This window comes from Amphiprion ocellaris, chromosome 13, assembly GCF_022539595.1.
Source record: "Amphiprion ocellaris isolate individual 3 ecotype Okinawa chromosome 13, ASM2253959v1, whole genome shotgun sequence".
NCBI lineage: Eukaryota > Metazoa > Chordata > Actinopteri > Pomacentridae > Amphiprion > Amphiprion ocellaris.
Genome location: NC_072778.1, coordinates 3,641,390 through 3,663,083, shown reverse-complemented (window position 1 = coordinate 3,663,083; position 21,694 = coordinate 3,641,390). Strand labels below are relative to the sequence as shown.

General features: G+C 37.7%; 1 protein-coding gene across 3 annotated transcripts in view; it reads right to left on the bottom strand.

Moving 5' to 3' along the window:
* glra1 (glycine receptor, alpha 1) overlaps window positions 1-21,694 on the bottom strand; it is a 153,817-nt gene that overhangs the window by 115,107 nt on the left and 17,016 nt on the right. For 2 of the 3 annotated variants that reach the window (XM_035954791.2, XM_023284698.3), the window contains exon 2: window positions 6,517-6,641. In XM_035954791.2, the coding sequence (XP_035810684.1) occupies window positions 6,517-6,641 (125 nt within the window). Of the gene's footprint in view, window positions 1-6,201; window positions 6,214-6,516; window positions 6,642-21,694 lie in introns of all 3 variants that reach the window. The other variant, XM_023284697.3, reaches the window with a different exon arrangement.

Below are 21,694 nucleotides of genomic sequence, written 5' to 3'. Positions count from 1 at the left end.
CACACTCATTTATCTGCACAGAGCCATGTGGCCATTCATTACCGGGGGCAGCAGATCAGAGAGGCCTGGCGTCGCCGTTTGAGGGACTGGACAAGCTCTCGATTGCTGCCTGCCCACCTGGTCAGTCAGGTCAAGGGGGTCCAATTTCTTTTTACGAATCGGTGCAATCGGTAAACAAGGCTCGAATACAGAGGGAGCCCGTGAAAAGGAGGGAGGTTCGAGGAGAAGGAATGGGAGATTCAAGATTCATGGGGCGATCTCTGTACTAATGACCCTGACTTTCATCCGTACGATGGGAAAATGAACATTTAAGGCTGGACATGAAGGTAGAGATGGTGAAAAGGGCAGGAACACATAATGACCCAACTGAGGGGAATGAAATAACACAACTGTTTACAAAAGAAGAAGAAACACAAAGAAAGAAGAAGACATGGACAGGAAAGATGAGGAAAAGTAACAGACCAGAAACATGAATGAATCAATGAATGAAGGACGGAAAGATTAATGAATCAAGGAGGAAACGAGAAAACACCATTACAAGAATGAGAGAGCAGAAAGAAAAGGATGAACTCATGGATTATAAATGGTTTGTCCTGAATGTGTCAGAAGAGTTTGCTCTCTTCTCTCCAAAGGAGGAACCTGCTAAATCAATCGGAAGCTTTTTGCTCGGACCCCCCGGGTCATGATCAGTGTAATTTCCTCTCGTGCTGCCAGATTCGTAGCTTTGGGGCAAATCTCATCTCGTCCTCCTCCCCGCCTGACATCTACTGTTGCTGCACAGCGAAATTAGCAGGGCTGGTGCTGATGAGGGTGTAAACTGTGTAGGCGGAAGAGCAATCATCTCGCATTTAGGGAAACTACAGTGATATTAACATTTTGTAGTTGGAACGTTCTGCACTTGGGCCGCATTCTGGCTCTTTTGCTCATAAACATTACAGAGGAAGTTAAAGATTTCCCATTTTCTCTACTCTACATCACAGCATAATGCTCATTAATTAAGCTTTCCAGCTGTCCACAGCAATATGATATCATAGGATTACTTATTAATAGCACACCGGCTCATGTCTCACATTGTAGGCATTACATGTGTTTAATTTTGTGTTGGTAAAATAACAGGTTGGCATTTGACATGTACAGTTTTCATGATACCAAACTGTCCACAGTGACTGCAGATAATGAATGAGGTCCATAATTAGTCAGTCATGTTAGAGGAGGGGCTTGAAATCTTGAACTCATGGTTAAGAAAAAGTTATCAAGCTAAATTCATTAGGTGAGCACAGCTGATGAATTCATTTTAGTTTAAATTATACACAACATCTTCAAATAACATTAACATTTCAACAAAATGATGTTTGCAACTTAAAAGGTTCACCTAAATTATTAACTGTGTGTTTAATTAAGTTGTGAGAACAGGAACCTGAATCACTTTTTAGTGTCAACTCTGGTAAATTCAGGAACAGCAGAGAACAAAACAGATTGTAAGTGAACGAATGCACTGATGACCCCAGAGCTAACAGTCAAGTTTTAACTTTTTCAGGCTAGAATGAATGTATTAAGAGAGTTGGAAATGCTGCTCAGTCCAAAAAACTGTTTCCCCATAAACCTCTGTCAGAAAAGAGGCATAAACAGCTGACAAGGGAGAATTTTCTCTTTCCATTTAATCTGTAAAATCTAAAAAAAATGTACCTTCAAACTGACATTTAATAAAGTACGTTTCATAGACATATTATGGTTTAATTTGTTTATTCATTTATCGTTTATATGTTGTTAAATTTGGTTGTATTTTATTCTATTTCTATATATTTTTTATCCATTTTATCATGCTTTTGGGGCTTGTAGAAGTTACATGAGCTCATTATTGTGTTAGTTTGGTAGCTATGTTGTAAACTCATGCCCTTTTCAGACACATTTCTGCTTCATCAGTCTGATAAAGTGACGGCAGTCTGTAATTTAGATGACAAATGAATTGGATTTAACTGCAGCTTAATGAACTGTGACTGTGATTTTAACAGCTAACTTATCTAAAGTTAAGTAACGCACAGTTTGATTTACCATTATATCCTGTCTCCATGTTGTGTATTAGAAAAATTAAAGTAATTACTGAAGTTACTGCTGTTGTTACATGGATGTAAATGCATACAACTCTCTTATTGATGTGAATCTTGCTATAAACTCATAAATAAGACTCTTACAAACAGCTGGAAGCAATAGACTAAAATTTAGTTCCAGCTGACGTTTTGGTCATTGGTGAATCTTGTTAATCTCTGTCTTCACTGCAGTAAAGTTGTATATTTGTTTGTAATAGATTCCAAACTGTAGAGCAAAGTGAACAAAAAAATGTTTTGTGATTTTGGCAGCAAACAGTCTATTGCTTTCTATGAAAGTTTAATGCTGAAATGTGAAAATGACCTGCATGTGCGTGTCTGCTAACGCAACTTTATCAGATTTGTGATGTGCATAAAGTGAGACAACGATGTTTTTAGGTCTGACCGAGTGAGATTTCCATTACAGCTTTTACAGAAAAGTGTTCAGATGCCGTCAGATTACCAGAGAGGAGTCTGAAGGGGGCTTTACTCACAAGACAAAATACATGTTTGACAGCTGATTAAAGTCTACCTGTGTTTGCATTACCATTATTTCTAATATTTCAATCTGTTCTAGTATAAGAAGAGTAAACAATGCTTGTGAGCAAATCACATCCTCTGGGATCAGTGGAAAACTTTCCAACTTCTCAACTGTTCTTGAACAGTTCTAACATTTTCCTGCACTCAACTTGTACTATTATCACTGTTAACAGTTTTTTTTTTTACCTCCACCAAGGAACACAGCAGAGGTTTTGTGATGATCGGCGTTGATTTGTCTGTCTGTCTGTCTGTCTGTCTGTTAGCAACATTACTCAAAACCTGATTACCGGATTTGTATGAATTTTTCAGGGAAGGTCAGAAATGACACAAGGACCACCTGATTAGATTTTGGCAGTGATGGGACTTATAGTCTGGATCCATGGATTTGTTAAAGATTTCTGTGTCATTGCCAGATAGCGGCATGGCTGTAACCATGACAACAAGTGAACACTACGTCAACTGCCTGCTGACTATCAAATGATTGTGATCCTACAACAAATCAACTGCTGCAGACTTATCAGGAATTATCTGTCAGAATTCATACAAGAAACAACTGATTAAATTGTTGGGGTGTTTCTGAGTCCCATCAATTCCTGCCGCCTGCTACACATTTAGGTCACGTGATTCGGTATCCGTACATAACGTACACATGCATAAACCACGCCTGTGCTCAGTGCAAGGTCATTTTGTTTGTGGGTACATCTATATTAAATGACCACATTCTATGTTGCTGTGATTTCTGATCATCAATAACTAGTAAATAAACAAACGCTGCATTTCTGTCAATGCCATATGAGGGAATGAGCAGCCTTGGCGGAGGTCTGCCTTCTCTGAGTGCTATTCTTGTTACTATTGTAACTACACCAAACTAAGTCATTCAGGGTGCTTCAGTATCCACAGGTGTCTGTGTGGCTCCAACACAAAATTAGATCTGATTACACAGCAATTAAAATGGATTCCTACTCAACACTAAGTTAAACCTAACCATTAATATCAGTATTATTATTACAATTATAGTTATCATGGTTGACTAAGAAACATTTACGAACTTTTGTTCCTCCTTTTGCTTCCCTACTGACTCCTCTGCAGTGCCAATAGACCTTTTTGTTCCCTCTAGAGTTTATTAAGGAGCAGAGCTGTCAAGCTGTTTATTTCATGGATGCGATTAATGTAGCGGTGTAGTTAGCTGGTAGGACACACACACACACACACACACACACACACACACACACACACACACACATACACACACACAAAAAGAAGAAAACTGCATGAATGAGCAAGTCGCAGAGCTCACGCTATGCCCCTCTGTCGACCTGACAGCCATGACAGAGTCTGGAAATTCACATCAGGCTGTGTCTGCTAACAATGGCCCCTGACACAATTAGCTGAGCAGATTATATAAAGACAGGCTCGTCCCCCTGAATACGTAGCTTTGTCACAGATCACCCATCAAGACACGTTTAGGCAAAAACAAAACAAAAGCTGTACGTCAGAATGTTGAAGTAAAACCATCTATGTTGCATTTCTTGAAACCTCACTGACGTCAGCTGCAGGTTTGTTATTATTCAGTGCATGTAAAGCACGCTGCCAGAGACTACTTTCATCTGCATTTAACTTTTTTTTATTACATCACATTAGAAGAACGAAAAAAGATTAAAGCTATAAATTCAAATAACTGCCACATCCGCCTGTTTAAATCCTGATTTGTAAAGGTCACTGCTGTACTAGCCTCGGTAAATCACACCTGGCCGTTGCCAACTAGAGCTGAGAGGAAATGAAAATTTAAAAATTTGAAATAGTGTCCAAAATTGACTCCTCGCGAATACCTGAACGGATTCTCAGCAGGTCAGGAGGGACAAGCGGCTTCAGCTGTTTTGCAGCCACGGCGGGTTTAATAATACACACTCGGTACGGTAAAAAAAAAAAAAAAAAAAAAACTCCGCTCCTCTCAATTCTGTCTTGCATTAGCTAAGATATCCCACCTACAAATATCACCATATAATGGGTTACACCATTATGGGCTCAGCAAAAAAGAAAAAAAAAAGAAGAAAAAAGGAAAAGAAAGCTTCATGGCAGCATTCATAAATAAAAGCTGTAGTTCACTTGTGCACATTCTGTGTACCTGTGTGGTTGGTGTACAAAATATTAGGACACCTACTAATTCCACCTGTTAAATCTGCTTTAGAGATGAAGGACAGATGCAGGCAAGTATGCAAACGGCATCACATCCTCACATGATGCAGGCAGCACTTGGACCAATTAGTAAAGCGGTACAGTACTTCATCCCTCCAGGTTTTACTGGTAGCAATGGTTGAGGTTCATAGAGACAATTCACCCTCACTGGTGTCTGTTTGGTTTTGCCAAAATCAGAGCAGCAGTGTGTGGAAATATTACGTATGAAGGGTGAAAGTGCATTGTTCAAACTAGCAAAACCAAAAGTCACCATTATAACATTTGAAACTCTCTGTTTTGCTTTTGAGGTTCCTATAAAACCAACATCTCATCCAGAATTCCTCCTAAAGAGACACCTAAAGTTAATTGTAATCTTACGGATACTGCTGCTCTGATTTTGATCAAACCTGAAGGCGAAATACTCGTATCTCTTCCTACTGATTGAACCAATGTTCATATCCAGAGCAAATTAACATACATATAGGGGGGGTGAGACTGCCAAGTGAAATCATCAAGGGTCACAGTGTTTTTGACAGAAACCCTGTGATTATCATCTATTTAAAGTAAGTCCTACGTCTAACAGGTGATTAAAAGTCAACATAGGCCTGGTACTTAAAGAACAGGTGATATACTCAGGATTCTAAGGGAGATGTATACATGGGAAGAGGTGGAATATTACAGGGGCGCTAATATTTTGTACACAATTGCCTAACAAACTAAATGTACAATAGTAGAAATGACTCACATTCACTCTGTAAACCTCAGTTATGGCATCATTTAACATGCAACAAGGCTCAAATGTAACATTTCCCGCCATCATTAGGTAACATCCATCTATGCCGAGAAGCATAAGGTGAAACCAGTTCCAGTTTTGTTTCTGGGTGCGCTAAAATTTCTGTCCGTTCCAATCACTGCGATCTTTTTTAACTCGTTGTATTATTCATACACTTTAATGAGCATGGAGGGTTGCCCCAGTTCTCTGATGTCATATTAATGTCCAGACCATGTTCCTAATGTGAGAAAGTTTAATATAGAAACCTCTGACATGTGTCTTTATGGGGGCTTCCATTCAGGGAGAGGTCACTAAATATTCTATTATCATTATCATCATCATCATCATGAAATCATATTCAGCAGCACGCTCGCAGGAGAGAGAGGCACATTACCTTGACCACCAAAACAAGCACTCAGGATACTGTGTGGATACCAAGGAATGTAGCCAACTAGCATCATGGTAACTACAGATCCTAAAATATCTCAGTGGGGTAATGTTTTGCCATCTGATTGGGGTTAAAAGTGCAGGGACGGGGTTATGTTAAAAAAAGAAGGAAGGGGTGGGGTTTGGGATCTAACACCTGAAATAGCCTATTTCTGTTTTAAGTTGAGCAATGAGCGGAATTACCTTTGTTGTACACTGCAAAGGGCAAAATAAAAGAGATCAACAGATTGAGAACAACCAAAAACATTGAGAGGATTAAACATAAAGCAACAGAATTTTAGCAACATCAATGTATATTTTCTTCTTCTTCTTTGTTTTGCAGTTAAACAAATAAATACAAACCTTTTTTTCTTTTTTTTTTTTGGTGACAATCTTGACTTAACCTTGGCTAAAAAAAGGTATTTACAGAAGGTAATGAAATGCAGAAACAACATTTTTCGGGATATTGTTTGGCTACATTCCTGTCTTATCCGAATGAGTCTTGGTGGCAACTCCTACCTTTAAAATTCGGCCGGATTCTGGCATCGTAACCCGAAACTTTGCCCATGAGTTTGTCCAGAAACTCGGACGGGGGCATCGGGGAGGCAGCTTTCCTCGCCGCAGCCTCTTTTGATGCTGCCAAGCTGGAAGAGAAAAAGGTAAATTTGGTTAGAGAAATGTGTAAAAGTAGAGAGTGACGAGAGAGCTATGGTCACATTTGGTTGCTTTCCAAAGCAGGAACTAGGGACAGGCACGAGGAATATGACATTTGCATTGTAGGATCCAACAACTTTGACTGTGAGAGAGTGCAAAAACAACAACTTGGTGCTACTGGTTCCATTACCTGGTAGGAAATCAAACAAGAGCGTTTTGTCATGGAATTTTATGTTTAAAATGGCGATGTTTGAGAAGACTTCTCCTTGATAAGAACATTGAGAGTGCAGAAAAATTACCAATCATTGTTGAGACCAGCACAGTAGTTTCTTAGGGCTAATTTCAAGTAACTACTCTAAAATAAGTGCTTTTAGGTGCTGAGATCCACGGCAGCAACTTATTTGTAAAGTCTAATGTAATAAAACGGCCCATCATGGCCCATTTTTAAAGATTGTTTGATATGGATCTGGCTGAACATCATAAAGCATCACAGAAGTCTTGATCATGGTGCCCCTTTACTAGCTAAACCCACATAATGTTCTCTGCTTTCCAACATGGAACTACCTCCTCTGTTTGCATTAAACAATAAGATACTACAGTTAATCTACAATACCTGACTGAAGTGTGCTTTATCTAGGAAAATTACACTACCGTTCAAAAGTTTGGGGTCACCCAGACAATTTCACGTTTTCCATTAAAACTCACACTTTTATTCATGTGCTAACATAATTGCACAAGAGATTTCTAATCATCAATTAGCCTTTCAACACCATTAGCTAACACAATGTAGCATTAGAACACAGGAGTGATGGTTGCTGGAAATGTTCCTCTGTACCTCTATGGAGATATTCCATTAAAAATCAGCGTTTCCAGCTAAAATAATCATTTACCACATTAACAATGTGGTAATTTAATGTTTTCTTCATTGAAAAAAAATTTTCTTTAAAAAATAAGGACATTTCTAAGTGACCTCAAACTTCTGAACGGTAGTGTATTTGTGTGTATTTACTTAAACTGGGAGCATGTAATGAACAGAGTCCTACTTCAGCTCATTAAATCCCAGGAACACGTGTCAACTGAACCTTGTTGTGTATCGGGCTTCGACATTTCCATATAAAGTTAAATATTTTACTGCTGTGTCGATTCTCGTAACAACCAGTCATTATTAACATTTCTCTTTCTTATTTCATTCTTGCTAAGGACATGTCATCTTTGTTTTTCTTTTTGGCATCAAACTTCACGTACATCTGCATTTTTTGGTTCAGTCTATTAGCTGTGATCATAGTGTGTGTGTGTTCATTATTGACTGTTAGTGCAGGATTCACTGTGTGTCGGTGGGCTAAAGGCCGTACTGGGGATTTGACATTATGCAGAGAGCGTCTAATGAGCATGATGAGCTTAATAAGGCAAAGAAGTCAACTGTGCAAATACCACGGCCTTATTGTAAAATCAATGCGGCACTTGTCAGGACGCGGAGCTGGTTAAGTGAACGAGAGCGTTAGTTTGAGTAACTACTTCAAGAAACGTGTCTAATAACCACAAATTCATTAACATCATGGACTGTAAAAGTTCACTTTTAATTAATCAGTTTTTTAATTAAATTAGATAAAACAAAATTAAACGAAATGAGGATGAATTAATCTTATTTGAAACATTGGTGTGGACAGGTCCTGCCTTTTGCCCAGTGACTGCTGGGATAACCTCCAGAATAAAGATATTGTATATTGTCTGTATCTATGAAGACATTGAAAGTTCTTAAACAATTCTTCCAGTAGTTAGTAAATCATCCTTATCCAGAGATGATGTTTCATCGTGAGCTGATGGGAAGCAAAGATACTGAAGCCTCCACCGGTTTGAAAGAATCTCATTTAATTTGATTTCACATCATTATCAGAATGTTTTCCAGAAATCTGTCATGCATATTAAGATGTACACTGTTTCACTTAAAGGATACACTTAAGTCACAAAACATATACTCTACCATTCAGGAGTTTAGGGTCACTTAGAAATGCCATTATTTTTGAAAGAAAAGCAGTTTTTGTCAATGTAGATAACATTAAATGAATCAGAAATACAGTGTAGACATTGTTAATGTGGTAAATGACTATTCTAGCTGGAAACAGCTGATTTTTAATGGAATATCTCCATAGAGGTACAGAGGAACATTTCCAGCAACCATCACTCCTGTGTTCTAATGCTACATTGTGTTAGCTAATGGTGTTGAAAGGCTCATTGATGATTAGAAAACCCTTGTGCAGTTATGTTAACACATGGATAAAAGTGTGAGTTTTCATGGAAAACATGAAATTGTTTGGGTGACCCCAAACTTTTGAATAGTGGTGTACATGTTTGTAATTGTACTTGAGGACTCTCAAATTCTATATAATAACCCTAAATCCAAGTTTTTTTTAAAGAAGTGGACGACAGAAAAAGAATCTTTATCTCACAGAAGGGATTTTACTTTCCAAACTTGCCATTACTTTCAAAAATCTTCCTGACTTCATAGAAACTAAATATCAAAATTCAATATTTTTTTTAAAAATGTCAAAACCCTTTTAACCCAAATCCTGTTGGCAGGTTTGAAAGACATGTTACTTTTTTATTTTTTGGAATTATTCCCAAAATTATAACATTTATTAGAACCAACAAAACCTGCAAAAACATGAGATTCTCACTTTTCCGACAGTTCTTGAACTAATAATTTCTGATGTGTTTTTAAAGATCAAAGTCCATTTATTCTACAGGTCTCATTTACAAAACTGCAGAAAACAAATTGTTTGAACCTGATTCTGCAAAAGGAAAAAAGTTAGATAGCTTGATCGTGCGTCAAAATGAGTCAAACATTTAGATTTATTTGAGATTTTCCTTTGCATGTTTCAATGCAATTCACAATTCGAAAGCGGGAAGGAGATGGTATAAAAAATATAAGCATACAGCTGAAAAAGAAGCATATTGGGGTAAAAAGCTGACTCAATTTGCCTTATTTTTTTGGTTCTATACCAAGTGTTTTAATAAAGCAAAGCTTGTGGAAAATCTTACACCAGGACAAGGCATTTGCTGCTATTATATTACACACCCAAACAATATTTTCCTCATTCAATGTCATTAATTTGATCAAAACCTATTTTCAACTGATTATCCAACTGAGACCAACAGTCAATAAATCAGAGATTTCATTTGAACTGCAGGTTGTGTTCACACAGAAACCAGTTGGAAAAAAAATTAAAGAGACTAAGAGCTAAGTAAAAGATCTGATCAATAAAATAAATGCAGCATTAATCAGAAACAGTAGAGAGTAACACATTCATTAGGAGAAAAGAAACTATGTGGTTTCAAGAGTGTTAAATTAAGTCGATTTTACAAAGTTGTCCATAGTTGAAACTGAATGAAAAAATAAAAAAGTTTTGACTTTGCCGTTAAAAATCTACCAATTATCCAAAAATGTCATCACTTTGCAGAAGGAAATGTCTTAAATTTCCATTTTTTTTTGAAATGTCTCTATTCTTACGTTCCTCACAAAGACAGAAGAACAAACTTACACACTGCCTGGACCACTATCATGCATAGATCTCCTCAGTTCATCCCACTGAACTTTTATTATCAACACACAGTTATGTTAGATTTGTGTAAGCGATCAGTCAAGCATCAAATTGTGGGATTTTTCCATTTGGTTGTTGTGATTCGGTTCATTCTCACTCCATCATTCATGGTTTCTTTCATTCAGATGAAACAGCTCATTATCGGTTTCTGATTTCAGCTCCAGTGTCACAAGCTGTCCAAACATTCGAAACAGGCGAGTCTTTGGAGATGATTTTGCTTCAGTTAGATTGAAGGCGAACTGACAGCGACTCCGTCCTGAGCGAGGACTGAACTGACCCGTGGCCTTACAGTGGAAGTGCGTTAGCAGCCACTTGTAGTGCAGTTTGTGTTTCATTGCATCATTTCTTGCAGCGCTCAGAGAAAGAACATGGACAGCAGTGCGATCTGGGCTATAAATACACTGCTGTACTGACCCATCTCATTTCACAATGAGCCTCGTTAACCAAGACAAAATGCTGAGAACTTGAAAACTACTTTACAGCGTCTCAGAAATGTTGGGTACAGCTAAGTTTACAGAGTAATTAGTTGTGTTCTGTTGTTATCTACATCATAAACAAACTAGTTCTACATTCTTATATGATATAACAACCTATGACCTTTTGTTTGTAAAGATTATTTTTAAAAATCATGGTATATTTATCAAAATGATCTCTCTTTTTTAGGTTTTAGAGTTTTTTCAGAAGTTTTCCATTCTAATCTATGCTAAATCTGCTAAATTTAGTGGATATATTTTACTAAAATTGCAGGTTCATTTACCATATATGTTACACATGCACAATGATGACAATGAATGATGACAATGTTCATCCAGGTTCCAGCAACTTTAATGTCCCATAAACAGTCTGCAAAGTACATTTTATTTTGGATCTGCCTGAGTCTAACTGTGTTCATGAGGAGTAATTCATTTTGGTGCTGGAACGTCCAGTGAAATAGTCCTTAGTCTCAGTCATCAGGACTTCATTTCAACCCATAGTATAAATGATTAAAAACAAAGTTTTTTCCCAATGAAGTTGAGTCCTGGCAACAAAATGCAACACTGACCACCTGTTGGCTGAAGTTCTTCAACTTCCTGAAGTTCACAAAGTTGATCAAGTGAACAAAACCAGCATCTGACCTTTCATGACCCCAACTTAAACTCTTAAACATCCTCCAAACAGAGCTGCACACAAAAAGCAACACGGAGAGTTTCAATTATTTAGCCATTAGTTGTAACTCCTGATGAGTGTGGAGGAGGCGACGCTGTTGCTGCATTAATCTCTCATAAATTAAAATGACAGACGATACAGTTGATCGCGCTTAAATTTTCACCTTCTTAATGTAAAACCGCTAACCGTGACTTTCAATATGGTAAATCGTGTCACACGGCGTGATAAATAGCGCCATTAGCAATTCATAAACACGTAATGCAGCCAGCGCTGTCGCTTTATCAGCAAACTGCTGATCGGAATCGCAGTCCGTCGGGTGAAAACGGAATTATGGAGGGGCCGAGATGGAAACGCAAAATAAAAAGGGACAAATCTCTTGTTAGTTCTTGTCTCGTGGCGTATTTGTGTACACAAGCACAACGCCAGATTAAACAAACACTGGCAGGTACACAAAATACACACTCCTTCCTGTAAGACAAACATTCACGCATGCAAAATTGTGTAGCGGCACGCACAGACGCACACACACCGACCCTCCAAGCAGCTCACCCTCATCAGTAAAAAACAATGGAAAACAAATCATGCAGGGCACCGAGGAGACAGCGGGAGGAGGATGAGGAGGGTGGAGGAGGATGTGTGCGTTTGAAGGAAGCAGTAAATGACGTTTGGCTGCTGTCTCTGTCCACCCTGCCTGCAGAATCACACAACCTCCTCCACACACCCGGTAAGAACCAAAGACGACCCGGTGTGTGGCGTTAAACAGTGATGGAAGCCGCTATAAGAGCCGTTAATGACTATAAATCATCCCGATGGTAACGACATTATAATGATCATAACTGACGGTGTTAATGACAGCGGTAGCAATAAGTTAACAGTGGTTCTATGTGTGATAAATGGCAATGATGCAAACTGAAACAGGAGAAGACTCAATAGTGAAAATGCAACCCTTAGTAACAATAGTAAGTGAAGATCAGCACGTGGTGTGAAATTCATCTAAACTGAATTCTCAATTGGATTTTGATTGACAAATACATTTCTAATTTTAATCTTCACTTGCTGAACAATTTGTGCTACCATCACCTCAATAAGCTGTCACTATATTGCACTTCCGCCAGTTGATAGCTTGATTTTTACGTATTTTATTTCATTTTATTTACACTGTATTTTGATCCTTTTTTAAACATATGGCGCCAGCACAAAGGTGAGAGAGAAACGTCTCTTCGGTTCCTCTATGTCCTGGATATGTAGAGAAATTTACAATAAAAAAAACTTATATTCTAATTAACAAATGTTTGCAATTTATGTTTTTTTGGTCTACTCTAATTCCTTTTTAGTGACAGATCATATGTTAGATTTGGCGTGACTCGTAATCTTGAGAAGCTTCAAGATTACAGTGAAAAAAAGTCTCATTTTAAGCCAAACCAGATTGTTTTTCGTTACCCTAACCAAGTACTTGTTGCCTTGCCTTCACTAAGCTTGTGAAAACAAAACTCAAGTCTGATATTGATGGTATCTCCTTCAAAACAGGACATAGGCACTGATCTTCTGCCAAGATTTTGCCGCTCTTTCAAACCGGTCGCTTTCCCTACAATGTCACAGAGCATAGACTACGACAGTATGCCATTCTCAAAACGTAACTGAGATTGCAATTTGATCGTACAACAATGTCATTTTGTGGTGACAGGGCGCTAACGTGGACACACCTGCAGTTAATTATCACCAATCCTTCAGCTGTATTTCACATTTTAGCCTCTTTCTTCTTATTGTTTTGGCCTTCTGGGCCACCAAGGATCTGTAAAACAAACATCGATCAAGATGTTAAAATCCGTCTCTTCATTGCAACAGTGGAGTTGGTTCTGTTGTATGGATGCAATACGTGGAAACTTACAGAAGCTGAGGAAAAGTCACTCAATGGTGCATACATGAGATTATTGCGTATGAACATCTCCAGGAGAGACCATGTGACAAACAACGAGCTGTATGGAAAGGTTAGGGCTAAAGGATCAACAAAAGTTGGTGAGAGGCGTCTAAAGCTGGCTGGTCACCTTGTCAGACTTCCAAACTGGTCTTATGGTCACCTACCAGTGGTAAAACTAGAGGAAGACAGCCTCTTAATCACATGGATTGCCTTTGCAAAGACACTGGAGATGGACTGAGATCAAGTCATTGATGACACATCACATTTTTGTGTTCTTTGAAGCACTGAAAAAAGATTAATAACACCAGAATTTTGGGCTGTGAATTGATGTCCACAGAGAGGTTGACATGGACTCTTGCATTCTTTGTAATTTATGTCATGCACTGGCCTTTAAACTATTTTGTAGTCCACCTGGAGTCCACTCAGAAGTCTCTTTAAGATAAGACATTCCTTTATTTAACCTACAGCAGGGAAATTTGCAGCATTACAGCAGCAGAGGAGATGTGCAAAATATACACAACAATAATAACACGCCATATCACAATAGTAATGAGTGAAATAGTAGAAAAATTGACTTTGCAAGAGTCTTCTCAATGAAGAAAGTAATGATATTGAACATGGTTCTATATGTAGAAAATAATAATACTGCAGTCTTCTAAAAGTAGAAAATACTGATAATGCACTGGTTTAATCTGGCATCTAATATTCTATGCATGAAAGACAAGAATGTGGCTCTATGCTAAGCTATGCTAATATGATAATAAAACTTTTTTTTGTAATTCAAAGCATTTAACTTAATTACAATCTTTCTCTGAGAGCACAACTTACGTCAACATGGCAGCATTTCTGTCTTTGAAAAACCAGCACAAAAACAATACATGAGAACTTTAATGAGTAAAAATAAAAACACGTCACTGACGCTGTCTAAAACTCCTGTAATTGATGTTATGCTAATTTAGTTTTAGTGAATAAATGATGTCTCACACTGCTCTCTCCTCTGTCTGTCTGTCTCTGCTGTTTAATGATGACAGTGATGCTGATTATGTTGTAATGATCATAAATCACAACACAGATAATTACATTAGAAGCATCGTGACTAATGATGTTGACGGTCGGAATGAAAAGTTTAAGCGAACATCTCATTATGAATGCTGTCCTGGCTTTTGATGAATGTTACACTGACAGTTGTATGTTGTACTATTAGCCTGTTAGCTTCTGTTTGTTTGTTTGCAGCATGCTAAACATGCTAAATGACTTTTGATGCGCCTTGAGAAGTTTATTTTTTTGACATAAATTCATCAAACACAAGTTGGGATTTTGTTTAAGAAGTTAAATTGATTCTCTTTCTTCCTTTTTGTGCTTGTATCACCTTAAACGTGCAATGTGGAACTTTTGTCTCCCCCTTCTGGCAGTGAGAGTAATTACACAAACATCGTTGATGCATCCATCTGACCCAAGAGCAGGGGTGTTGAACTCATTTTAGTTCGGGGCCACATACAGTCCAATTTGATCTAAAATAATCCGTACAGTCACAGCATAATAATCTCCAAACTTCAAAAGTTCCTCTTTGTTTTACTGCAAAAATGTACATTCTGAAAATGTTCACATTTATAAAAAAATCCCAAACAACCTGAATCTTCTTCAGAAAAATAAGTTTTGCAATTTCAACAGTTTGCCTCAGTTTATCATTTACACATTACAACTTACAGATCAATGTTTTGTGTCTAAAAAGGCACAAAACATTCAGTCACAGGTATCTGGAACTGAACAATCCAGTATTTTACTTTATGATCAAAACAACTTGTCAAGATCTAGAGATTAGTTTAAATCTACATTTATTTCCACATCTGTGTAGTAACCCTGACCACCACAGCAAACAAACTAAAGTGGGAAATATTAAGGGTTAAGTTGTCCTCCTTCCCTGTAAATGTATTGAGTTTATACATAAAAATAGATAAAAGTTGTGACAGAACATCAACAATTGTGTTCAGCCAAAGCTGCTGACTGATATATTACACAATGGTCAGTGTCTTTAAATATTTCCACAGTCAGGATTCATTTTCACAGAACTAATATTCTTCAGGGTGCAAAAGTGTCTGAAGCAGCATTTTCCATGAAGTAGGTTTACTCACTGCTTAGATTGCTCCTCAAACTTGGCATCTTTATTAATGCTTTATAGAGGCCCAGGGTCACATTTGACCATGCCGGGGATCATTTAGTATCGTTTATCGACACTGCAAACAAAAGCTAACCATCAGGAAGTGAATACACTTTCATTTTAGTTGGTGAGTTAAGTTTTGTTTTCACTCTCTAAGTGAAAAAATCTTATCTGCACCTCTGTATGTCATTTGCACATCCAAGAACATTCTTATTTGCACATTGTCACTCTTACAATAAAAGAACTTTATTTATCCCCGAAGGAAAATTCAATACTTCATATTTTACTCTTGCATCTTCTTTAGAGTTTTCTATTTTAGATTTTCTATACTTTTATCTTAATTTATTTTATCTTATTTTATTTTACCTCCACTGGAATGTACCAGTTCAACTCTTTCTTCTTTTGACAAAGTTATATTTAATCTGTGGAGCCAAAAAAACATGTAGTTCACGAGATTTCCCATGTGTCCAGACTTTAGGGACACCCTGTATTTTAACTCAGAGACTAACACCATAATTCTGTTGTATTGTTGTCTGCAGCTCTGCTATGACAATAAAGGTCTTGAATCTTGTTACTGGTGCACCAGTATGTTGGCAGAAACCAGATTTAAAACTTTGATATACTGAGAAATATAGAGATTAACCTGGAGCTCATAGGCTTAATCATCACTGGGTGAACTCCTTTGGGCTTGATGTTGTTTTGTATGTTTTATAAGTCATATTTCTCCTGACATCCAAACATCTCTTGCGTGATCCCTTATCTAAATCCGGGCCGGACACACTCAGGGGACAGTCACAGTTTGAGGGACTACGTGACCAACAGTCTTGTAGTATTTGGGGTGTTTGACTCAGCCTGCTGCCTCATGATTCAGTCCACTAAAGTACATTTTTTAAATTTGGAACAAATGTTGTTGGAGGCACGCTTCAGGCCAATTAGGACCAAGACACACGAAGACTTTGCAACCTTCGTGGCCTTTTACAAGTCTGAAATTTTGACCTTTCGATGCAGACTTCTCGTTTGGCGAGCCGGCAGTGTTTTAAATGCCAGTGCACAGAGCCACCATGTGTCACACCTCAAAGTTTCATCAGAAGCAGGTCGGAGACGTCGGAGATGTCACATTTAAGCAAAAATGTTTGACCCTCGTCGGCTGCATCCCGCATTGAGCCGGCTTTTTTTACTTTTACCAAACGATGAAAGATCTGTCACAAAGACGGTGTGACAGATGCCAGAACGTTCACGTTGGATGAATGTTCAGTAAAAGGAAACCTGGAGCTGTGACTGCGGAGAGACGGGAGGGTTTTTGAGGACAAGTACAGCGAGCGGAGGGATGATTGCGTTTCTGTCTCCTGCCTTTCTGCTTGTCATCACCACTCCTGACATCATGACGACAAGCTGAGCCGCCGAGCAGCAACTCAGCCAAACTGCCATTTACACTTGCATCCGCCGCCTCCTTTAGATCTGACATACTTGGATTTGATTCAGCGGGAAATTCAAAAGGTGATTCCCAACCTATTTAGGAATATGTAATACTATAGCATTGGAGATTTATTCTACTGATAATCAATAAAATGATCAAAAAGAAAGGAATCAATGATCATAAATAGCATGTCTTTGGCTGTACAGTACATTTTGTGGAAGCTCCTGTGTGTCATCAGCAGACTCCCCCTCCGGCCAACCTTGTTGTCTCAACAGAAGGTCGTCTGTCTTCAGGCCAAAACTGCACTTTTTATAGCCACTCCTCTAAAATGAAAAACCTTATATTGATTTTTATTTGGCCTCACGTATGACACACTTTAAGACTTGGACTGAAAAGCAAAATCTGCAGAGAGTTTGATCTCCTCTGTCTCTTGTGACAAAATAAAGGTCTGATATTTTTTAGCACGCCAGTTTAAATTCATAATTGATAATAAAGGACTGTATGGCAGAGGTGTCAAACATGCGGCCCGTGGGGAAAAACCGGCCCTCCAGAGGGTCCAATCCGGCCCGCGGGACGACTTTACAAAGTGAAAAATGACAAAGAACACAAACACAAATTTAAAATAAATTTAAAATTATTTCCAGACCATAACAAGTTGTTTTGCTCATAAAGTAAAATACCAGATTGTTCATTGTTTTTTGTTGTCATTGTGTCATTTTTGAAATAGGTACAGAGGAACATTTCCAGCAACCATCACTCCTGTGTTCTAATGCTACATTGTGTTAGTTAATGGTGTTGAAAGGCTAATTGATGATAAGAAAACCCTTGTGCAGTTAACACATGAATAAAAGTGTGAATTTTCATAGAAAACATGAAATTGTCTGGGTGACCCCAAACTTTTGTACGATAGTGTATTTCATACAAGTCTTAACTCTACTCTTCAGTTTTATAGCATTTGCCATAATTATGTCATGCTTTACTTTTAGCATATCATGCCAAAAAATATTACACTACAAAACACATCATCCCTGAACCATCCATGATCAGATAATGGCATCTTCCAAAAACTGCACGTCTCAGAGTCGATGCGGATCAATAACAGGACGTCGGCTTTCTGAGGCCCATCTCATATCCACTTCTTTCCTCTGAAGACAAATTAGGTGGATCAGAGATGATCTCGGTGCCAATAATTCCCGCCTCAACGTGACGAATCCGAGCTTAATCCTCTTTACGACAAGTAGGAGTGTGATAGGATCAAGCTCTTGCAGTAAAAAAAACAAATTTCTGTTGTTCGGCACAGCAGCCGGCACAGAGAGGATACAATGAGGCGTAAGACCCGTGTGAAATGGCTTTCAAATTAGCATCGCACAAACACACTGCTGGACTGATGACGGCACAATCAGATTAGTCACAGATTGGGATTACACAGCCGAGTCCTCGACACAAACATAATTTCCCCCGGACGTGTAGCTCAGGCCGAATTAAAGCGACGCTGTGAAATCTGGAGGAGGGGAGATCTGCCCTCACTTGTAGCCCTTCAGCTTCAGCATGACCAGATCCAAGTTCATTCAGCCATGAGGGGCAAAACACTTGGTGTTAGAGACCCTCACCTCTCAGCATACCACACTCGGCAGCTCTGATTTTTTCCTCAGTTTACGTCAATGAAAAAAATCCCTAACTGTATGATTAACTGAAGCTAATTGAAGATACACAAGATAAGTGTAACATTGTTTTTTGCTTCATTAAAATTTAACAAAATAACAAACAAAAAAATGGATTTTGATACCACAGAATCCCACAACAAGGAAAAAAAAAATCAAACCAGTGAGCATCATCAACTCTAACTTGTCTCCCTTTGACGTGAGCACGATCACATTTAAATTCATTCTATTGCTTGACCACCCGGACCAAAGCCTGGTGTACCATCTGACGACAGACTACAGTCAGCTTACAGTCATTATTATTCATCATCTGTTAATTAACTAAAACTAGCTGGCTACAGGTGTTCTGTGTCACAAAAATGTGAAAAACAAAACCTCAATTACAAATGTGTAGTGTGTAAGCACACTGTAAAATTAAAAATCATGTACAGTTCAATGCAAAAGTATTTGCCCGCCTACAGAAATCTTTTATTTTTTTCCTATTTAACATACTAAATGTTCCAAACTATTATTTATATTTATTGAATATTAGACAAAGATAACCCACAAAAACTAGTTTTTAAATGAAGATTTATTAAAGAATTATTAAAAATGTATATTCCCCCTGTGAAAAAGTAATTGCCCCCCTAAACCTAATAACTGGTTGGTCTCTTGGCAGCAACAACTGCAGTTAAATGTTTGTTCCAGCTTGTGATCAGTCTTTTCCATCACCATGGAGGAATTCTGATCCACTCTTCTCTGCAGAATAGTTTGAATTTGGTCACATTAGATGGTTTTAGATCATGAACTGTCCTTTTAAGGTTTTGTCACAACATCTCAGTTGGATTCAGCTTTGACTCGGCCACTCCAGAACCTTGATTTAGTTCTTTTTGAGCCACTCAGAGGTGGACTTGCTTGTGTGTTTTGGGTCTTTATCTTGCTGCAGAACCCATTAGTGTTGAGCTTCAGGTCATGAACTGATGGTGGATGTTCTCCAGGAGGATTTTCTGATAGAGAGCAGAATTCATGGCTCCATCAGTGATGACAAGTCGTCCAGGTCCTCCAACCATCACACTACCACCACCGTGTTTCACTGCTGGTATCATGTTCTTCTTGTGGAATGCAGTATTAGCTTTACACCAGATGGAACGGACCCATGTCTTCCAGAAAGTTCCACCTTTGACACATCAGTCCACAGGATCCTATCCCAAAAGTCTTGGAGCTCATCCGGGTATTTTTTTGTAAATGTCAGTTGAATTTTTGTGTTCTTTTTGGTCAGCAGTGGTTTGATTTTTCCAACTCTCCCATGGATCCATTTCCTCCCAGAGTCTTCCTGATTGTGGAATCACGTAGACGGACCTTAACTGAGGCCAGTGAAGTCTGCAGATCTTTAGATGTTTGTCTGACAATACATTTGCACTGCACTGTATTTATCAACATAAGTAATTTCAGGGCACTTAACATAGGCAAGACTTTACACTGTCGTATTGAAGAGTAAAACCCAATAATTCCTTTAAGCACAACAACTCAGCAAGGTGGGGACTGTCGAAAGTTGCCAAACTAAAATCACAAAAATCTATTTCAGACAAAAAGAAGTGGATTGTGATGCCACAGGGTTCTAGAGTCTAAATGTCAAAACCCAGAGGACATACAGCGAACCTGAGGCGTTTTTGGTTCCTGGATATTTGCCCTCTTCTCTCTGGTCGACTCCTCAGTTAACTCCCATCTATCTGAAGCTGCTCTGTGTGAGCCTCTGCAGCTCTCTGAAGCTAAATCCAGTAGCACTTAAAAGCCTGAACAACAGAATGTTTTATTCCTGAGCAAACAAATGTTTAATTAAATCCCAGTCTGATCCACAGAGCAGCACTGAAAAGCCGTCTCATCATGTTACATCCAGACATGACGGAGCTGAAACCCTGACGATGTAATGCTGTAAACTCGACCCGCATTATCTTCAAACGGCCTTTTAGTGATCCAAACTGAGCTGGACTCTTGTTCCCTGAGATCATTAACCTGCCGATGATCTCACTGAAGCCAAGCAACAAGCCTCCTGGACTTCTTAAAGAAAGTTAAGGCAGCTAAATCCTCATGCCAAGTTCTTGGTAACTTTTATGGAGCAACAGATACCAGGACTGATAGGGCATCATCTATAGCAGCTACACTCTATTTATTTTTTTTAAATGTTTTTTTGACTGCAAAATTTTCTGTTGCTTTACAGATTTTCTTACTTTCCAAGTTAAATTACAGATAACTGGCGCAGTCAAAAAAGGTATTAATTTATATTTTTACACCTTAAAAAATGTAAATAATGTCCACATCAAAAAATATACAGTTTTGCAAATGTTTGATGATGTTAAAAAATTACATTTTTACTGTATTTTCATTTTTTACTGAATTCAGCAAAAAATATTTTTAAAAAATGTTCTACAGATTTTTCTACTTTCCTAGTTAAATAACAGTTAATAACTGGTAAAGCCACATAAAAAAAAATAAATTTACATTTTTACACCATAATAAACTGCAAATAATGTCCACATCAAAAACAAATCTGCATTTTTGTAAATGTTTGACAATGTTAAAAATGACACTTTTTTCTTTATTGAAATTAACAAAGATAAATAAATACATTTTAAAAATTCTAAAATATTTTACAGATTTTCACAGTTTTGTTAAATTACAAGTTATATTTATTAAAATCACAGAAAATAATGCATTAATTTACATTGTGATTGTGAAATGATAGTAATTTACTATATTTAAACATCATTACTTTACAGATATTTGCTGTTATTTTTACAGTTTTTGAATATTTCAGTATTTTTCAATATTTTTTGGTTCCCTTGCTGCCAGATTGTCACCCTTTATTTTTATTTTTTTGCCAGTTTTTTTTATTTTTTATTTTCCAAATATTTTGTTTATATAATGTACCCAGCATGAGTAATATGACTCTGCACAGTATATTAATTAAACTCACCATCATTTTGTGTCAATTTTGAGTCCACTTACAACAAATTATAGACAAAAATCACGTTTTAAGTATTAATTTACATTGTTATTAGAAATGGCAGTAATTTATTAAAAATACTGTTATTTTACCATATTTGATGTTATTTTTATAGTTTTTGAATATTTCAATGTTTTTAAACATATTTTTGAGAGCCTTTG